This window comes from Xylocopa sonorina, chromosome 10 (genome assembly GCF_050948175.1).
Source record: "Xylocopa sonorina isolate GNS202 chromosome 10, iyXylSono1_principal, whole genome shotgun sequence".
NCBI classification, from domain to species: domain Eukaryota; kingdom Metazoa; phylum Arthropoda; class Insecta; order Hymenoptera; family Apidae; genus Xylocopa; species Xylocopa sonorina.
The window spans coordinates 11218411-11235827 of NC_135202.1; the positions used below are offsets into that span (position 1 = coordinate 11218411).

Here is a 17417-nt window from a genome sequence, read left to right on the forward strand (position 1 = left end):
CATCCCCAATATATGATTATTAAATGTTAGATTACACTTATTCCTGTTCCGTAAAAGTAAACTTATAAATACACCAGTAGATTTTTTTTCTTTTTTATTTTTACAAATTCATGTATAAATATTAACCATATTATATATAATGTCAAACGTATCGTTTAGGAAAACCATCTTTTTAATAGTATTATTATACAATTATTCATTACATTTTACAAAGTACCCTATAAAAAATGTCTAACAATGCGTTATCTGTGTACGTGTCTACATCTTGAAGCATCTTATGTACAATACATTAAAAATTCGCGATGATATCCAACATATTATCCTATATATTTTTTCGAATAGCTAAAAAATGCATGTGAATAACCTGTGAATGTGGCCACTGACCAATATATTTTTTCATCGTTTTAATAATTATCATAACAAATCACTAATCAATTATTCTTTTATCGTGGTATACATGATCAAAATAAAAAGAAGATGTTAATAGTAAATTCAATAATAAAAACAGGCATTAATATAAGTGCTTTTTAATGGAATCTTTTTTTCGTTTTTTTCTTTCTCCAATGGACAACGATTGGGAAATTGTACGTATAAGAAATATCGTGCCGCGTATGTAAAATTCTAAGCATATATTTATATAAATATTTAGGAAAGTAAAATATATGAGGTAGACTCATTTTACTCATATAAAGAATACGTAGCTAATATTGTATGCGTTTGAGTTTTGGTCCATTATAATTTCCTGTACAAACACGCGTTCAAGGTTTGTGCCCACATTAGGTCTTTATGCAGTAATCGCGTAACGTGTTTTGAAATAATAACCTATTATACTGTGCTGGTTCATTGAAACTGATTAACGTGGTCAGATTTGAAGACAATGCAATCCTGACTTTGGATTTCTGCCATTATTAAAATTTGATTGCAACATTATAACTGCATATACGACATATACGTATAATAATTCCTGAGAAATTAAATATTATATAACAAAAATAAATATATATATATATAATTATGTTAAATAATTTATATAACCATCCTCGTGAAAAAGATTCATTTGAGTTAAAATATCAAATGGAATGCTATATATATATATGTATATATATTTGTTTTCCTATAATTTTAGTTTGTTTCACCATTAAATTGGAGCAGACATCCTACTGCACCAAAATAACCCTACAGTTGGAAAAGAAAAGAAACATATTTTTAATATTTTCAAGCTTATGTTAAGAACACATTGTATGTATATATATGTAAATGAATGTATATACCACCTCATGTTCTAAGAACAAAGCTTTCATTGTTCCTTTAGACCAATAATCCATAGCATATGCCAGAAGTTTCATTGATATAGGATTTACTCTCAGGAAATTTCCTACAAATACTACCTAAAAAATATCAATACAAATATCGTCAATATTATTATTATTATGAAGAAGGAATAGAACAAATACAATAATTCTACATTTTTTTTACCCTTTCAATTTTTTCATTTACAGCACACATACGCGCGATAGAACCAATGTTGTTTGTAATCGTAACAAGTGTTGCACGCGCAAGGTCCTCTTTGCTAACTGCACTTCGTCGATCTTTGGAATTCATCTGGCCAAAACTGTAACACGATAGTTAAAGTAATATATTTCGAATACAAAATTAATTATAAGGACATTTAATAACAACCAGTAGTACCTGCTGGCAACAAGATCTCCAGGAAGACCAAACGGCCCATAATCCCCACCATAAATATCTTTAACTAATTTATCCACCCTAGTATTGTCACCCCCAGTTGCTAATTCTATTGCTTCTTCAAACGTATTACATCCAGTTAATAAACAACATAATCCTAAGAATGTGCCACCACCTAGACTAAATATGAAATACACATATTATTATATGTTCTTAATTCAGTTTCACATATCTATATATTATCAAATACAAAACACACCTGGTACCAGATATTCTCTTATAGTTTTCTGGTCCGTATACTGCTAATATGCTTACTCCTGATCCTATATTTACAAGCTGTAAAAGATATTTCTAAAATATAGTAAATGTCACACATGTAACTATTAAACATGCATCAATATTCTAAGAAATGGACTGTACCAAAAATGGATAAGGTTCAGAAAAATCATAAGGAACCTTTTGGCATTTACTATCATCTGTAGGATGAGACCAGTAATAACATTCACGTGGATTTGTTGTTTCTATATAAAGCATACCACGTATTAAACTATCTAGTTCATCAAATTTTGCTAAATTCATATTTACTTCCTGCAAAAGAGATACATGATTTATTTTTAACTGTATACAAAATCAAAATGTATTGCAAAAGGTACACAGATATCTTACTTGCTTGAAGTTTTTTTCAAATTTGTATGCTCCGCCACCAGTGGCACATACTGTTGTTACAAGATTCGCCATACCTTTCGATCTTGCCAGTGCTAGAAAGTTTCCCATTTCACTTGTAGGAAATCTAATAAAATGTAAAGTGCCACGCCTACCCCTAATGCAAACGTTATCCATCTGTAACAGAAACAACAGAACCATATTTGTAAGTGTATCAAACCTAGAGCATCCATCGGACTCCTATTTTTGAAACATACTTGTAAGTGCGTGTCTCTATGTCCTGTTTTACCATATGCTGAGTTTTTAGTTAAATATCGTCTGATATTCTTTAGAGTTTCTACTTCTGCGTCTGCTTCGTCCCTTGTAATATCTTTAGGCTCAAAGTATACTAATTTCGATAATGTACCTCCTATATCCATGCCAAACCATGGCATTGCTAACAGAGTAAAAAACATTGTTATTTTAAATGGCATTGAACCGATCAAGTATAAACATTAGAAATATTTCAGTGTCAAATAATCAAACAAAATGCAGTCAGTACAGAATAAAATCCATTTGCTACGTATAAAGCGCACAAAGTTTATGTACACAGTAAAAGAATATAAGTTACAAATACATTGTTAGGCATTCATAATTTTATCACTACAGTGTAAAGCATTATATTGTAAAAACTGAACAAACTAAAACAATAGGTTCATAATCGCTATTTGATACTTATATGATACAAAGTAATAATAATTAAAAAAATAAAAGTGGCTATTTTAAGCACACATACAGTTGAAAGACTCACAAGGTGATGAATGGTTTTTGGACTCATTAATTGGAGTCTCACCACCACTGTAACCATTAGATGCCATAACTTTTGCTGTGATATGATTTTTATAACTCTGAAGATTCATTGTCGACCTTCGAGTCATTTATGATTCCCTTTAACATAATATTTAACTCTTTAACTGAAAATGAAAAATAATATTACATTAATAGTATGAAAGAGAAACTAATATCTTTGCGTGCACAATATTTATTTTTAAATTACTAAAAGATCACCACAGATGATTGAATAACTTATATACTTGTTGGTAGTAATTGAAAAACTTATAATAAATCACATATTCTACCCTACTTTTTCTACTACTGTAAGTAGCAAAGGTTACTCTTTCATTATGCATTATCATGAATAAATAAATACGAATATATTACATTCGAACATCCAGTATATTATACTGAATAATAATTGTAAAATACTATCGTTGAAGAAAACTATTTAAAATTGTTCAAATTTAATATAAATAATTTGTTCTATGCATTGTGCTCTTATCACTAATTGAAATTAAATTGTCATTCCGTGACTTAATTATACTGTACATGCTCGCTCGATTACTTAGTAAATGATACTATAAATTCGCTAATTAGAAGTGTAATTACATTAGAATACGCGTGAACAACGTCGTTATTAAATCGATACTTGTAACTAGTGCTAATTGATTTCGAATCATACTTAGGTAATAATCGTCAACATTACTTGCGAAGTAACGCGCCATCGATGCTGTTGGCGATCTGAACGACGAGCCATAAGACCGACGGTATGGATTAATGCAACCGATGAAACTATCGTAGCGACGTAAATGCGGGCCGAGTCTTTATTAAGTATTAGATAAAATGAAGGAAAAAAAAAATAGAACGATATTGACACTGAATAGATATTGACTATCGATTAATCAAAACGCGAGAGAGAACGATATAGAGGCACCATCTCCATGCTAGCCAACGATAGGAACGAAGCGATATAAAACTAATAACTGTACCGTGTACGGTATTGCAGTGAGAAGTAAAAGTAAGAAATATTCGTAAGAAACGATCGCCTTACCTGGTAGCATTATTGCAAGCTGTGATTAATTCTTAGATTATTGGAATCCGTAATTTGAACGATCATCAAATTTTATGAACAAAATATCACTCGATTGTTTTATTGTACAATAATATTCTCATTCCTTATCGACAAACGAATGTACTGTTGTTCGAAATATTAATTCATAGTTACAAAGCAGATTTTGTTCCCATCCTTAAGTATGTGAATTGAACTTTCAAACAATCTGTAAAACTTGCATTACAGTTATCGCTTATTTAGGATTTTACAACATCGCGTGATAACAGCTGGTTAATACTGTCTCGAAAATGTGTATTGAAAATTTACTAATACAATATTCTTTCGCTCTAATACTTATTTGCCTTTTAAATGTTTGAGGAAAAACGCAATCGACATAAAAGTACAGCGGGGAAGAAATATTAATTTATGTTAATTTCTTACTATAACACGTATGACATTAAATAGTTGACGTCATAAATCAATGTTACGAAATTATACACTGATAGTTTCACCCAAGCACACGAAGAAAAACGACATTAATATTGCGAGTAATGTTAAAAAACATTGTAGATTTGAGATTTATCACTGTACCCAAAATCGTCTATGGATGAGTTACTGAACAAGTTAAATTATGTTCTCCAGCATCTATATATATATCTACTACACATAGTATTTTGCAATCCCATAATCAGACCAATTTTGTTGATTTAAGATGTAAATTGCGTAATTACGGGTGAATCTTACTAGAATGAGTGAGTGTGTAGAATAAGAGAGAACATTGGATATTGAACTCTAATATTTAGATATATATTACTTTTCACTTACATAATCCACGCTTAATATTTTTTTAAATTTCAAGACAAAAGAATAATATTCTTGGAACGAATAAATAAATGACCACAGTCTCTTGTACTATATACTTTTATTAATATTGAGTACGACTCATTTTTCTTTTTAACATTTAACTGCATTGGGCACGAGCCATCATAGAGATCTTCTGTGCCTTCTGCACTATGTCTGGGCAATGTCTACGACGTACAAGTTTACAATCTTGAAAGAAACCTTCATTTCTAGGAAAACCATGGGATCCGTCAGCATATGTAACTAATCCTAGAGATTATTAAAGATAGCGGTTTATCCTTGCAATGTAAAAGACTTGATAGCATTAATGCGTCACGTACCTAGGCCCCACACGCGACCACCACGAAATTCTCCTTCAAATTTCATTCCATCCGCTCTCCAAAATACACCGTGGCCATGAAACCAACCTTGCATAAATTCACCTTCATATCTAGCACACGGAAAACATTAAAAAGCTGATGGTAATGAAAATGAAAATATCATTGATCTTGTAATAGTTACTTTGCTCCATCGGGAAACACTATAACTCCCAATCCAGAACACAATCCATTTTGAAAGCCACCATCATAACGCGTTCCATCAGGAAGGAGTAAAGAACCAGCACCATGTTTCAAACCCTTTGCATTCCAGTCCCCAATATATTTTGTACCGTCTTCATATTTGTATGCACCATTCTTCACTACACCTACAAATCAATTCCTATTTACACTAAAAAAGTTTTTTAAACTCATAAAAGATGAAAGTGAGAAAAAAAGAAATTGTATCGCCAGTCTTACCATCACCCATGCTTCTGGTATACTAAATGCATTAAAGAGTAACTTTTAGGTTTCAATCCCATTACAGAAATCAATTCTTTATTCAATTATGTACATTATGTACAATATAGAACAAACACAATATGATGAATCAGTTTCTTTACTCTTACAGGAAAAAGTAGTACAGTGAGAGAAATCATTTGTTTTTTTAACATGTACGTATAAACGGGTATATAAAATTAGATTCGTATACGTCGATTTAAAAGTATAAAGGACAATACTATCACTGAATTTATCTCTACTTGTACGAAATAAAAATATATCGATTTCTGTGTAAACTAAAAAATATTTTATTGTGATCAGTTTACTATAACTTAAAATAAACAGATCATTGCTCTTTAATTCCTCCTGGCGCGTCAACCAGAAACCACCGTCTTCTTGCTTCAACCGCGGCTTTTCGTACCAAACGTTTCCGATCGTCAATCGGAACCGCGAGCTTCTCTAATACGTCCTGTTTGTACACGTTGATCAAAGTCGTTGGGTATTTACAGTAATTTGTTAGACAGTCCAAAGCTGCAATCCTAACTCTCTGTAATATTTAAGAGTACCAAAAATAAGGATGCAAGATAATGGTGTGTTAAGCAAGTATTTAGAAATTTTATAACATATTACCATTGTGTTATATGTAGATAATGTTAAGAATCTTGGAATAAAATAATCTATTTTATCAATAAAAATAACATGTTTAGTCTCCAGTAAGAGCTTCAACGTTGTTAATGTTGAAAAAATTAACTGTTCATTGTCAAGAGATATGGATTCCATCAGAAGTGGACCCAACTGAAAAAAATATCAGTTATTAACATAAATCTTGGTACCTATGTCAACAATCATCAATACCTTGGTTAAATGCATTAATAAAAGTTCCATGGGTACTTCTTCTAATAGCTGTATTAATGCTGTTAAATAGTTCTGTCTCGAACCATTCTCGAATTCGGAATTCTTTTTGATCAAATGCTCAAATATCCTTTGCTTATAAAAGATTTTCACATTGCAGAAGTTCTCCTCTATCAGACTGTCTTCGTGTCTATTTGTTAAAATTTTATACTCCTGCGCTACTTGTTTACCGACTTGGTCGTGTTTTAAAGTACTTGTAAGCTGTAAAATAAGCATTGAAAAAACATGAAATGTTAATCACGAGTTATGAAAAACATTAAGTATTGAATATTGTTACGTACTTCATTCAAAAATATTTCAACATCGCGGGAACCTTTCGTAATCATAGCTTTTACTAGCCATACTTGTAAAGAAGCCGTAGCTTGCTTTATTTCAATATCAATATCCGAGTTCAAATTGTCTCTTATCTTTTCTTTAAAATACGATAAGATATGTTGAAAGTGCTCATTGTCATCATTAATTTTGTTTAATATTACGGCAATAAACTTGCATGTTATGAGTCTTATACGTGAATGGCTGCTGTTAAGTGCTAAATAGCAAAGATTTTGTAACAAATTTAAGTCTATTGTTAGGTCAACGTTTTGCCGTAAAGGAATGAAAATATTCATTACATAAACAGCATCAATTTCCGAAACTTGTGCGCTTAAACTCGAAGAGTATTTGCTGACAACATTTCGCTGTTCTTCAAGTGTTAAATTTCGTACAATCAATCGGGATATGTTTAAAACTAAATCCAAGTTTTGATCCGTCGAATCGATATTGAGGTCAGCTAATTTTTCAATAATATTACATTCATGGTACAGGTAATACGAAACATCGTAATCAATATGTTTAGTAGCAACTAGCCTGTGAAGACAGGATAAAGCAGTAAAGCTTATCTCAGAATTAACGGAATTTATCTGCAACACAATTTGTGGAAAAACCTGAATACCTAATTGGTGCGTTTTAGCAACAGCCGCTAATACTTCTAATTTACGAATTTGTACTTCTGTTCTCTCCTCACCTAAAATAATTAAAAATAAATACGTGAAAATGGTGATGAGAAATTATAATACGAATATTAAACTTTAAGAATTTACCAGTTTCTAACTGGAATCTTTCTTTAATCAATGTTAATATTTCATGTGGATACAGTGTAGCAAAACTTAAAAGTGCTGAATGACAAAGTGATCTTATTTCTTTGCAACTTGTTTCACATAAGCTGCAAATTTTTTCATAAACGAGGGCGCGACGCGCTTCGTTTAAATTCGTTCTTTGTACTGTAAGCCCCAACAATATTTTCGATAACAACTCTGTATTGTCTGTTGACAGTTCGTTTAAATACAGTTGAGGTATATCTGTCCATGTTAATTCTGGAACATCTAAAAAGAGTAAGAGTTTTACATTAGAATTGAAATATTTTTCAATACATATATTTTAAAAAGTCTGGACAATACTTACCTTTGATGTTAAATCTATGATCAGAAACAATTTTAATAAAGCTAGTCAATGTTTCAATTAGAATTACTTTATCAATTATCGAAGTCTTGGTGGAATATTGGCCTAGGCATAATGGTATTATTATTTTTAATACTTGTATACAGGATTCTTTATTAACCATTGCCACAGATTCCAGCAATACCACAGATGGTCTAAACATACTGAGTTGCACGTCATACAAAGATTCCCTTGTATCTGTGATTATATCATCGATGAAACTTTTGCATACTTCTGCATCACTTGATAAAACATCAATTATAGATGTGACTGCCTTCAAACTTGCATTTTTCAATTCTAAATCTCCACCAGGCATAACTTCCTTTCTTAAACCAGACCATAATTCACTCACATATGGTTCAAGGCCAATCACGCCAAATGTTTGTGCACTCATACATAATAAACTCAAAGAATCCAGCTTGGCTTGTTTGATGCTGGAGAATAACTTATCGATTATAAGCGGTACACAGAATTTGGCGAATTCTGGTATAGCACAAAGACAAGGCGCCAGTTTCTCTGCCAAATCATTGCGTGTTATTCTTATTCCTCCTGTGCTAGACTGAAAAATGTCAAGTCATATTACAATTCACATTCAGAAAGGATGAATAGTTAAAATCTTGATTGTTTGATGAAATTACAGGAGTGTAGTCAACTGGAAAGTAACATGAAATGACTTCAAACATTTCTTCAGTTAAATGGCCCAGTGAAATTTCTTTTATAAACTTTGGAAGTATGCTAAACAACAGCATCAGATTTTTAGGATCCTTTTCACCATCAATGGCACTAATTACTCCGTAAATAAAATCTGGGCCCATTGCTTTTAAATCTTCTATTCTATTCTCCAACAATATTCCAAATATTAAATATATAGTGTAACGATCAGAGAACAGTTGTGATTGGCACTGAACATTTTCAAAGAAGACTCTAAACAAACGTTCGGGCGAACTCTTTGGCAAATGATTCATTTGTACCTGAAACAATCGTGTTGAACAATTTTCACTTCATCTTTAAATGTAATCATAGCACGAGATGCTCTCTATCCGAACCTACAATTGCCAAAATTCCTTTTAATACTGCTGGTATAACATTCTGATGGTCTTTTAGTTTCTCGCAATAAAATGCTGTTATAAACTGTAATTCAGATTCGTTCAGAAAGTCTCTTGGTACATGGGATAAGATGGTAGAAAGAGTTAAAATTCCCTTTTCTCTTATATGAACATCTTTCTCTATTACAAAAGGTCGAAGTTCTTCCACAACGGCATAAAGTTTTGCACGTCCAGACTGTATTTCTAAATGGGAAGAAAATATAATTGTTTTCAGTACACTGCAGAGCGAACAAATAATTATTTATCTAAACATTTTAGAACTGTACGACAAGTCTGAGACAATCGAGGTGCAATTTTTTTCCCTCGCGTTAATACGAGTAATATACTTCCGCAGTACATAAACAAATTTACATCGCGCGTTTTCAGTTTAGTATCGAACATCAAGGCCAATCATCAGCATGTGTAGGATAGAACAATTATGGTAATTAATACGCACCTAATGCGATCTCTTGGCATGTTACGTTTAGTGTTGCGTTCTCCTTGAAAGCGGTAAGAAACCTTTCTTTAAAATCGGTATTTGTAAGTAAAGCCATCGTACACCATGCCTTCTATACGATGCCACTTAACCTCGGTGTGTTTATAAAATGCAACTTTATCTAGTTCGGTTGCGATTAATTTCTTTTCATTGAAAACTGTTAAATAAAATCTAATCGGAAAGCATTCGTCTACGAACGTTCTGTCGCGTGATACGTATCAGCGGAATATTACATTTACTGAATACTTGTTTGCATATATATACGTGTATATGTATATAGGTACACATATGAAACTTGTTTTATTTAGATTTTAAAAACTCATTTAAGTACAATACCTATACGGAATGTTAACATTTCAGGTTAGGTTACTAAGGATCCGATTATAGCGCCTCTAATGGGACCGATTTGTAATTTACTGGATAAGATGGATGAAAATGGCATGTGAGGTGTTGTTAAATTTCAGTGAAATGTTTGGTTACACCAGCCACCTAGAATGGGAGGCTGTATAGGCATAACGAGGGCAAGAAACGCCTCCGTTGACGACACCACAGGAAATTCTACGAGAGTAAATTCAGGTAAAAAACAGTATTCCATCATACGCGTAGGAATTTCAATCAACAACAGCTAACCTTGAAGACAGTCCAGCTTTTCCATTACCTTCGTACCTAGCGTTTATTACGTGTTATGCATCGATATTTGCATATTATTTATTGCACTGAGTGTTTAATAATTAGATGCACGGGTTACGATAACGTGTGATGTTAAATGATTCTATCAGATGTATCATTGTGCTTGATTGCTATCAAGAGTTCAATTTCAACATTGTCACTCTTCTGACATTTGAAATCAGTATATTACACTGTACGATCTGAATTGATCTTTTCGTTTAACGCAATTACCTCGGTTTTCGTTGATTTTTAAATGTACCTCATAATTTCAACAATTTTGTAAAAATGATCCTGCAAAATGCACTTTCACTGTTGCAAAAATACAATGTTCTATGTTTTTACAGGAAACTCGAGGAAAAATCATCCACTATGCCATGAGGTAATCAGGTGGAAGTCAGATGTACCTTTAACGGAAGGACAGTTGAGAAGTAAAAGAGATGAATTTTGGGATACCGCACCTGCGTTCGATGGACGCAAGGAAATATGGGACGCGCTAAGAGCTGGAGCAACAGCAGCAGAAGCTCAGGACTATCAATTAGCACAGGCTATATTAGATGGAGCTAATATTTCTGTACCAAATGGCTTTTTGACAGAATGTTACGATGAATTGGGAACCAGATATCAGGTCCCGATTTATTGCTTGTCATATCCGATTAATATTGTAAAGGAAGATAGTGGAAGGGACTCTCCTGCGGATTGTTCAGGTAGTATGAACCGAATGTATCGTTAAGTGTAATATATTGTATGAACTTCTGCGATTAACTTTCGTCGTTTTAACCTGTCTGCAGAACCTATCGATAGCGGAGTTGAGCAAACATTGAAACTCAGATTATCAACTACATTAGGAGAAGTTAAATTGCCTGTTTACAGTAAAGACACTATCGCTACCGCTAAAAAGAAATTACAGGTTTGTATAGTTTCTTGATGTTAATTTTATTCATATGTTTTACATTAAATTATAGTTACATTTGCTCATACAAAATTTATCCAAAACAGAGTCAGGAAGGTTTAGAACCATCGCGCCAAAGGTGGTTTTTCGGCGGCAAATTATTAGGTGATAAAATGCACATAGAAGAAGCAAAGATACAACCGGGCTATGTAATACAAGTAATTGTAAATCCAGAAAAATTGGATGACAGTCCAGTGAAAACAAGTTGAACTGAATGTTACATAAAACACAGGTCACTCGCTAAACCATCTTTTCCTGAAAAGCACATTCTTACATACGTTCAAAGTAAGAATACATTTTCCTCTTCTGTTTCTTCTTTTTTTTTCTGGTTCTTTTTTCTTTTTTTTTAATTCTTTATCACATTATTGTTAAGGACAGAGCAGCAAGTCTTGAAACGATTTTTTACAATATAAAATGCACTTACACGATAAAACTCTCGTAACACGGATACATGTTATAAGAATTAAATAATATTGCGTTTAAAAATTGTGGGTTGTGATTATTTAATTTTTTTGTTAATTTTTATATACTAGACCAAAAGAAAAATACAGTGCACTAACTACATTGTAAAAGTAAAATGTTAAAGAATTCTGATTTGACATTGATTTAAAGTTCAAAAATATTTTCGAAGAAAAAAAAAATGTAAACACGATCAGTGTTAAGATAACATTTACCTCGTAGCGGGAATATCATTATATTTATTTGTTACTACCAACGACGGTGCTGGTGCTGTAACACTTGAGAAACTAAGTATACACGTAGAAAATGATTCTATGCTGCTTATTAAACCATGTTGCATAATTGTAATGATGTAAGAGGAATTAAATCATACGCGTTAAAAAAAGATTATAATAATGATAACAATATTAATAGGAGAATTACATAAATATTGAATATAAAAGATACAATGGACAATAGTGAAAAAAGAAACAAGGTATATGCTGCTTGTTGCAACGCATTTTTTTCTTATTTTACTTATTGATTCCATTTTAATGGCTTTCTGAATTTGTAATTGATAATTATAATTTTCCTATAAATCAAATTTGTAGAAATAATTATTAACAGTTTTTGTTGCATAATATATAGAAAAATATTATACATTTCTATGATACTTTGGTTTCGTATAAATTCGTCAAGTGCTCGTAAATCGTGAATTTCCATAAAGCATAGGTTTGGATTGTTTGATAAAAGTACATGTTTGGCCTATTAGTGGCCTAAAATCTACGATTCCTTCCTATAAGTACTAATAAGATAAAATATAAGGTCTCCACACAGCTGAATAATGCACAGGAAAGAAAAAAAAAATGTAAGACTAATAAAGAAATTACATGTGGTGCAGAATGTATAATTTTTATACAATTTTATCAGCACAATCACTTTCACAGTCTGTGTTACTTGTGCTTATGATAAAACAATCAACACAGAAAAAGTCAGTACTGCTAGTTAAATTTTAATAGCACTTAATTCTTCTACTTCTGCTCCGCATGTTGTGTAAGAAAAAAAATTATCTAAGACATATAGTTATACAAAATGACATATGCGTGTGAATTAATTGACTGTACTAACACAACAGTGATAAAGTTTGTTTTTCATATGCATTGATCATAAAATTATAATATATAGTATTGCGTGTGCGTGTATGTATAATACATAATATATAAAATATGTATGTATACGGATACATATGTTGGTTCCACTATTCTCAATTTGAGTGTCAAAGCAGAAATATTTAATCTTGTATAAGTAACTTATTTATAAAATTGTGAGGGATGGCAGAGAGGGGAGGGAGATGGATTGCATACGAAGTTATGCTGATAAAAATATGACTGGAAGCAATCGTTAAAAAGTACGAACGTAAAAGTGTATAAAACCCTGTTTCATATAAAGGATATACAAAATTTTATGTTAACTACTATGTGCATTTCTTTGATACATTATAAAAGCAGTGCAAGTAAAGAGAGAGCACTTATTTCGAGTCTATGAATTTCAATGTTCCACGTGTACTATTCTTTTAAGTGTTAAGTAATTGTGTTCAAGAACTAGCACTTCTCTGTGCGAGGAACAAATCATCTTGTACAATATAATATCTATAATGTGTTACTAGCAATATTACAATGAAAAACGATATTTTTGTTTGATCAGAACATCCAATTTTTTTGGTGAGGTAGTAACGTTGCCTAAAAAGTATTATTTTAGATGAGCTTCAGCTTAGAAACACACAACTGGCAGTCGTTGATCAACTAAAGTATCGGCCTAATATCGTTCGTGTGAGACTAAGCTCAGGTTCATAAGTACAGAGATAGGAATGGTAATATTGCATTTACGAGGAGATAAAGATTACGTTCTTTACCAGCAACTATGACATAAGATTCTCAATGGAATGATAAATTCTATCAGACTGATATTAGTTATTGCAATGTAGGATTTGAGTTATCTCCAATGATACTGAAAAAGAGACTGCATTTTACGTTCTTTTTGATTGATATTCAAACAATACTGGAAAATTATTTTGCGTACAATATCAATTAAATTATATATATACATATATATATACTTCACGCATATTCATACAAAGATTTTAATATAAATGTTGCGTTTTTTTTTTTTAAGTGACGTATATATAATTTGTATTTGTGTGAGTGACAAAATACAATTTCCTTTAATACTCATGTCCGTGTAATATTGAGCAAAAATGTGATGCGGCGCAATCGCCATATGAAAAAAATGAAAATATGACGTATGTAAATAAAAAAAAAGCGTTACAATAATGAAAGTGCAATTCAGAACGCCTATTAAATATTGCTACTGCTTAATATTAATAATGCTATGTTGGACCAATGCATATAAGGCGTTTTAAACGAAAAAAGATACAAAATGATCGAAGAACGACTGATTGGGGATGAGGTAGAACAACTGCCAATAAAAATAAAGCTGAAATACACTGTGTTTGCTAATTGGAAGTTAGAAAACATTTAAAACAAACTGGGATGTTAATGAAAAATATTATTACAACTAGATAGCAATTATTGATTAAGCAGGGTTTACACATTTTTTAAACTAATTGAACAAATATAATATTACTTACTAAAGCTGGTTTTTGAGATTAGGTGCCAGTACTAACATCGTTAAATATCTAATATGTGTTAAGCATAAGGTGATGTTAGTAAATTACGTTTCTTTTTTTTTCTACCAGTTATATATAATCCAGTCAGGTCCATGTATACAATATAATCATAAAAATTCTGCAACCATTTGTTTAATATTTTCTTAAAATGAGTATTTATTTTTATTCTTTTTATAAACGCAAAATTAAAAATACTGTTTCAAAATGATAATAAAATTACTTGAAGTTTGATTGTAATGTGTATATATATATTTATAATATAATATATATATATGTATTACTTTAAACTAAACAAATGTAAATCAATTTTTATGAATATTGATTATTATATAACTTAATGCATTGTCAAATAAAGCATAATGTTGTGAAAGTGTTGCGACATTCATTCCATCAATTTCCAAATCGTATAAAATAACAAAACGTTTCGCGATATGGATACATTTTATTTAAGTACATATCTTAAATGTTTCAATTCGTGACACAGCCAAATCATTGTACTCAAAACGATCAGACTGCCAGACTGATGAGACGCGGCTAATGGTAGAGGCACATGGTGCACTAACGTTGTTATTCCTAACAAAACTTGTAAATAGCCAGCACAGAGCACTGCTATTATGGCTTTCCTTGCGTTACCGGGAAGTTTGTATTTACGAGACACAATCCCAATATAAGTTATCAATGATAAACTTGTGAGGCCCTGTAAAATAAGTGTAGGCATTTAAAAAAGTTGTAGCTATAGTTGAAAGAACGGGAGGGAAATGTATCCTTGCTTTTCAATTTTTGAACATTTAATAACAAACGCTCGATTTTCATCGTTTATCTCCCGATCTTTCGATTGAATTTGAACCTTAATCTGATGTACGTACCAGAATTCTATGATTAAATTGTACAGTAGTTGGATTCTCGGTAAGATTCTTCCACTTGGGTGATGCTGCGAGTATGTCGTCCGGTATCCATTTATTTGCCATCTTAGGGAATGTATTATAAATGAGACCTGCATCCATTCCAGCTACGAATGCACCGGACACAGCGGTAAAAAACACCAGCCCTTTCGTCGAATGAACCACCATTCTAAATCTTTTCAACTTCGACTTCAGGTCGCTAGTATTAACATTTAAAGTACTAAGACTTGGTTTCTCAGCAGGAACCAAGTAATCTAAAGCGTTATACAAAAATCCTGTGTATATAATAAATGCCATTCCTAAATGCGTGGCTAAGCGGTACTGCGAAACGCGGGGCACGTCCGACGGCTCCACAAAACGATCCTCCAAACCCGATTTGACCATGTACCAACCCATAAGTCCTTGTAAGCCAATCAATGATCCCAAAACGGCTACCCTAATTTTCATTCCCGGCTTTAGCATACCTTTCGCCCAAAAATAAGTTGCTGGAGCAATAAATACAGCACCTATCAAACGTCCCCACATCCTGTGCAAATATTCCATCCACCAAATGCGTTTAAATTCTTCCAGCGTCATGTTTTGATTATTGCTAGACATACAAATAAATTTATATGAAAAAAAAAACATATGCATAGCTCGACAAATGATACGATTATCTTGCATTGTAAATCCTTACATTTTATATTCGGGAAATTGTTTGTAACGTTCAAATTCTGTATGCCATTGATTTTCAGTGGTAGGCATCTTCTCACCAAGTAATTTCCAAGTAACCATGGATAAACCAGACTCTGTGAGTCTTGTTATACCTCCTAAGTACAGAGGAAAGGTTAAATAATTATGAGCATTTCTTTCTATACATTTTATTTATCTATATATTATGCTTTATAAGTACTTAAATATAATTGTGTACAAATAACAACTACTAATTACATATGTATACTTCCGAATTCGTTATCAGAATTATTTTCCATATGTATTATCTACAACTATTTTTATAACAGTACGAGCACAATAGTAAAAAAAAGTATACAGAACTATACCTAGAATAACAGCCACAAAAACCATGCCACTGCAAGTTAACAGCCATTTGCCCACAGCTTTATCTGATTTCTGAGTTGATTTTGATGCAAAACCTAATGCTAGGCTGATACTTTTCTTAAATAAATCCTAGAAAAGTATTGGATAAAATTACTTATCATTGGTAATTGTTATCTTGTATCCAATGTTGCATATACACGGTTACCACATGATACCTTGTGCAAATAAACAGAATTTCTTTTCGTTAATGCAAGACCCGTATTTGTAACTATCAATTTTGGAGTATATGCATACGAGTCTTTCTTAATCGGTAAAAGTTTTATTTTACTGTTCCTCGTTACTGTTGAGGTACAATATCTCGACAAACTCAACATGCTAGAAAAGGGTAAAAATTCCATGGTAAATTGTAACAATTAATATCTACTTAATACGCATACTTACATTCTGAAGTTACAATTTATGCTTAGTATAAGTATCTATCAGTACAGTGAGCTCACAATCCTCTTGTAATTAATGCAGATAAGTAACCAGAGGCTCGTCGTACATGTTGAACCTATAATTAAATACTTTAATACTAATTATAGTTTAAGATGTATTTTAGTGAGTATTGACAAGTTTCGAGATACAATTCCTTTATTCTTTTAATTGTTAAATCGAACCTTAATCGAGTAAGAAAACTTTATTTTGCAGGAGGCGAACGTCGTGCGGATTATTGTTACGATGATAACAGGGTAAAGAACAGTTGCGATTGCTTTGAAAATGATTGTACACAAAATCCTAGACGACCCGGCTTACCGTTATAGTTTGCTTAATATCGCGAACGTGTCTAACCTCATCTACAATCAAATGGTTGACACTTTTGGTACAGTTGACACCGAGGCGGTAGAGTACT

General features: G+C 32.0%; 5 protein-coding genes across 11 annotated transcripts; 1 reads left to right on the plus strand and 4 right to left on the minus strand.

The window, feature by feature from the left end:
* Positions 1 to 149: 149 nt before the first annotated feature.
* Fbl (pantothenate kinase 3 fbl) lies at positions 150 to 4832 on the minus strand. 6 transcript variants are annotated; one of them, XM_076903146.1, is made up of 10 exons: positions 4808 to 4832; positions 3125 to 3302; positions 2607 to 2785; positions 2353 to 2526; positions 2107 to 2274; positions 1946 to 2022; positions 1690 to 1866; positions 1477 to 1612; positions 1275 to 1388; positions 150 to 1176 (listed from the first exon to the last, which is right to left on the minus strand). In XM_076903146.1, exons 2-10 carry the CDS (start codon positions 3264 to 3266, stop codon positions 1123 to 1125), a joined length of 1221 nt encoding a protein of 406 aa, XP_076759261.1. In that variant the 5' UTR covers positions 3267 to 3302; positions 4808 to 4832; the 3' UTR covers positions 150 to 1122. The 6 variants fall into 6 exon arrangements, with proteins under 6 accessions (XP_076759261.1, XP_076759260.1, XP_076759263.1 ...); XM_076903145.1 differs by lacking the exon at positions 4808 to 4832 and adding an exon at positions 4217 to 4362; XM_076903148.1 differs by lacking the exon at positions 4808 to 4832 and adding an exon at positions 3872 to 4108 and having other exon boundaries at positions 3140 to 3302.
* LOC143428350 (ubiquitin domain-containing protein 1) lies at positions 4818 to 11947 on the plus strand. Its single transcript, XM_076903152.1, has 5 exons — positions 4818 to 4968; positions 10209 to 10419; positions 10857 to 11216; positions 11301 to 11419; positions 11509 to 11947. Exons 2-5 carry the CDS (start codon positions 10338 to 10340, stop codon positions 11668 to 11670), a joined length of 723 nt encoding a protein of 240 aa, XP_076759267.1. The 5' UTR covers positions 4818 to 4968; positions 10209 to 10337; the 3' UTR covers positions 11671 to 11947.
* Positions 5122 to 5994, minus strand: Rtp (MORN repeat-containing protein retinophilin). Its single transcript, XM_076903153.1, has 4 exons — positions 5854 to 5994; positions 5579 to 5762; positions 5398 to 5507; positions 5122 to 5326 (listed from the first exon to the last, which is right to left on the minus strand). The coding sequence occupies exons 1-4, from the start codon at positions 5861 to 5863 to the stop codon at positions 5178 to 5180; spliced, it is 453 nt and encodes a 150-aa protein (XP_076759268.1). The 5' UTR covers positions 5864 to 5994; the 3' UTR covers positions 5122 to 5177.
* On the minus strand, positions 6076 to 9944 carry Mms19 (MMS19 nucleotide excision repair protein). Of its 2 annotated transcripts, XM_076903137.1 has the most exons (9): positions 9805 to 9944; positions 9313 to 9551; positions 8901 to 9233; positions 8227 to 8821; positions 7866 to 8147; positions 7068 to 7789; positions 6730 to 6987; positions 6505 to 6669; positions 6076 to 6421 (listed from the first exon to the last, which is right to left on the minus strand). In XM_076903137.1, the coding sequence occupies exons 1-9, from the start codon at positions 9899 to 9901 to the stop codon at positions 6221 to 6223; spliced, it is 2892 nt and encodes a 963-aa protein (XP_076759252.1). In that variant the 5' UTR covers positions 9902 to 9944; the 3' UTR covers positions 6076 to 6220. The 2 variants fall into 2 exon arrangements, with proteins under 2 accessions (XP_076759252.1, XP_076759253.1); XM_076903138.1 differs by lacking the exon at positions 9313 to 9551 and having other exon boundaries at positions 9805 to 9930.
* A 2687-nt stretch (positions 11948 to 14634) lies between the features above and the next one.
* LOC143428347 (heme A synthase COX15) lies at positions 14635 to 16934 on the minus strand. Its single transcript, XM_076903141.1, has 5 exons — positions 16741 to 16934; positions 16528 to 16654; positions 16164 to 16296; positions 15452 to 16076; positions 14635 to 15282 (listed from the first exon to the last, which is right to left on the minus strand). Exons 1-5 carry the CDS (start codon positions 16921 to 16923, stop codon positions 15028 to 15030), a joined length of 1323 nt encoding a protein of 440 aa, XP_076759256.1. The 5' UTR covers positions 16924 to 16934; the 3' UTR covers positions 14635 to 15027.
* Positions 16935 to 17417: the final 483 nt, after the last annotated feature.

Bases quoted from the DNA above. Each gene is read 5' to 3' on its own strand.
- Mms19 (XM_076903137.1), bottom strand. From the start codon at position 9,901: ATGGCTTTACTTACAAATACCGATTTTAAAGAAAGGTTTCTTACCGCT. The intron at 7,790-7,865 runs GTAAATTCTTAA...TAATTATTTTAG, and splicing joins AAGATTCCAGTTAGAAACTG to GTGAGGAGAGAACAGAAGTA. The intron at 6,670-6,729 runs GTATTGATGATT...TATTTTTTTCAG, and splicing joins TATTAATGCATTTAACCAAG to TTGGGTCCACTTCTGATGGA.
- LOC143428347 (XM_076903141.1), bottom strand. From the start codon at position 16,923: ATGGAATTTTTACCCTTTTCTAGCATGTTGAGTTTGTCGAGATATTGT. The intron at 16,077-16,163 runs GTAAGGATTTAC...TTGTATGTCTAG, and splicing joins CAATTTCCCGAATATAAAAT to CAATAATCAAAACATGACGC. The intron at 15,283-15,451 runs GTACGTACATCA...CTTATTTTACAG, and splicing joins AATTTAATCATAGAATTCTG to GGCCTCACAAGTTTATCATT.
- Fbl (XM_076903146.1), bottom strand. From the start codon at position 3,266: ATGACTCGAAGGTCGACAATGAATCTTCAGAGTTATAAAAATCATATC. The intron at 2,527-2,606 runs GTATGTTTCAAA...TTTCTGTTACAG, and splicing joins ATAGAGACACGCACTTACAA to ATGGATAACGTTTGCATTAG. The intron at 1,613-1,689 runs GTACTACTGGTT...ATCGTGTTACAG, and splicing joins GGAGATCTTGTTGCCAGCAG to TTTTGGCCAGATGAATTCCA.
- LOC143428350 (XM_076903152.1), top strand. From the start codon at position 10,338: ATGGGAGGCTGTATAGGCATAACGAGGGCAAGAAACGCCTCCGTTGAC. The intron at 10,420-10,856 runs GTAAAAAACAGT...ATGTTTTTACAG, and splicing joins TTCTACGAGAGTAAATTCAG to GAAACTCGAGGAAAAATCAT. The intron at 11,217-11,300 runs GTAGTATGAACC...ACCTGTCTGCAG, and splicing joins CTCTCCTGCGGATTGTTCAG to AACCTATCGATAGCGGAGTT.
- Rtp (XM_076903153.1), bottom strand. The intron at 5,508-5,578 runs GTAACTATTACA...TCCGTGTGCTAG, and splicing joins GTGTTTCCCGATGGAGCAAA to ATATGAAGGTGAATTTATGC. The intron at 5,327-5,397 runs GTACGTGACGCA...AATAATCTCTAG, and splicing joins TGGTCGCGTGTGGGGCCTAG to GATTAGTTACATATGCTGAC.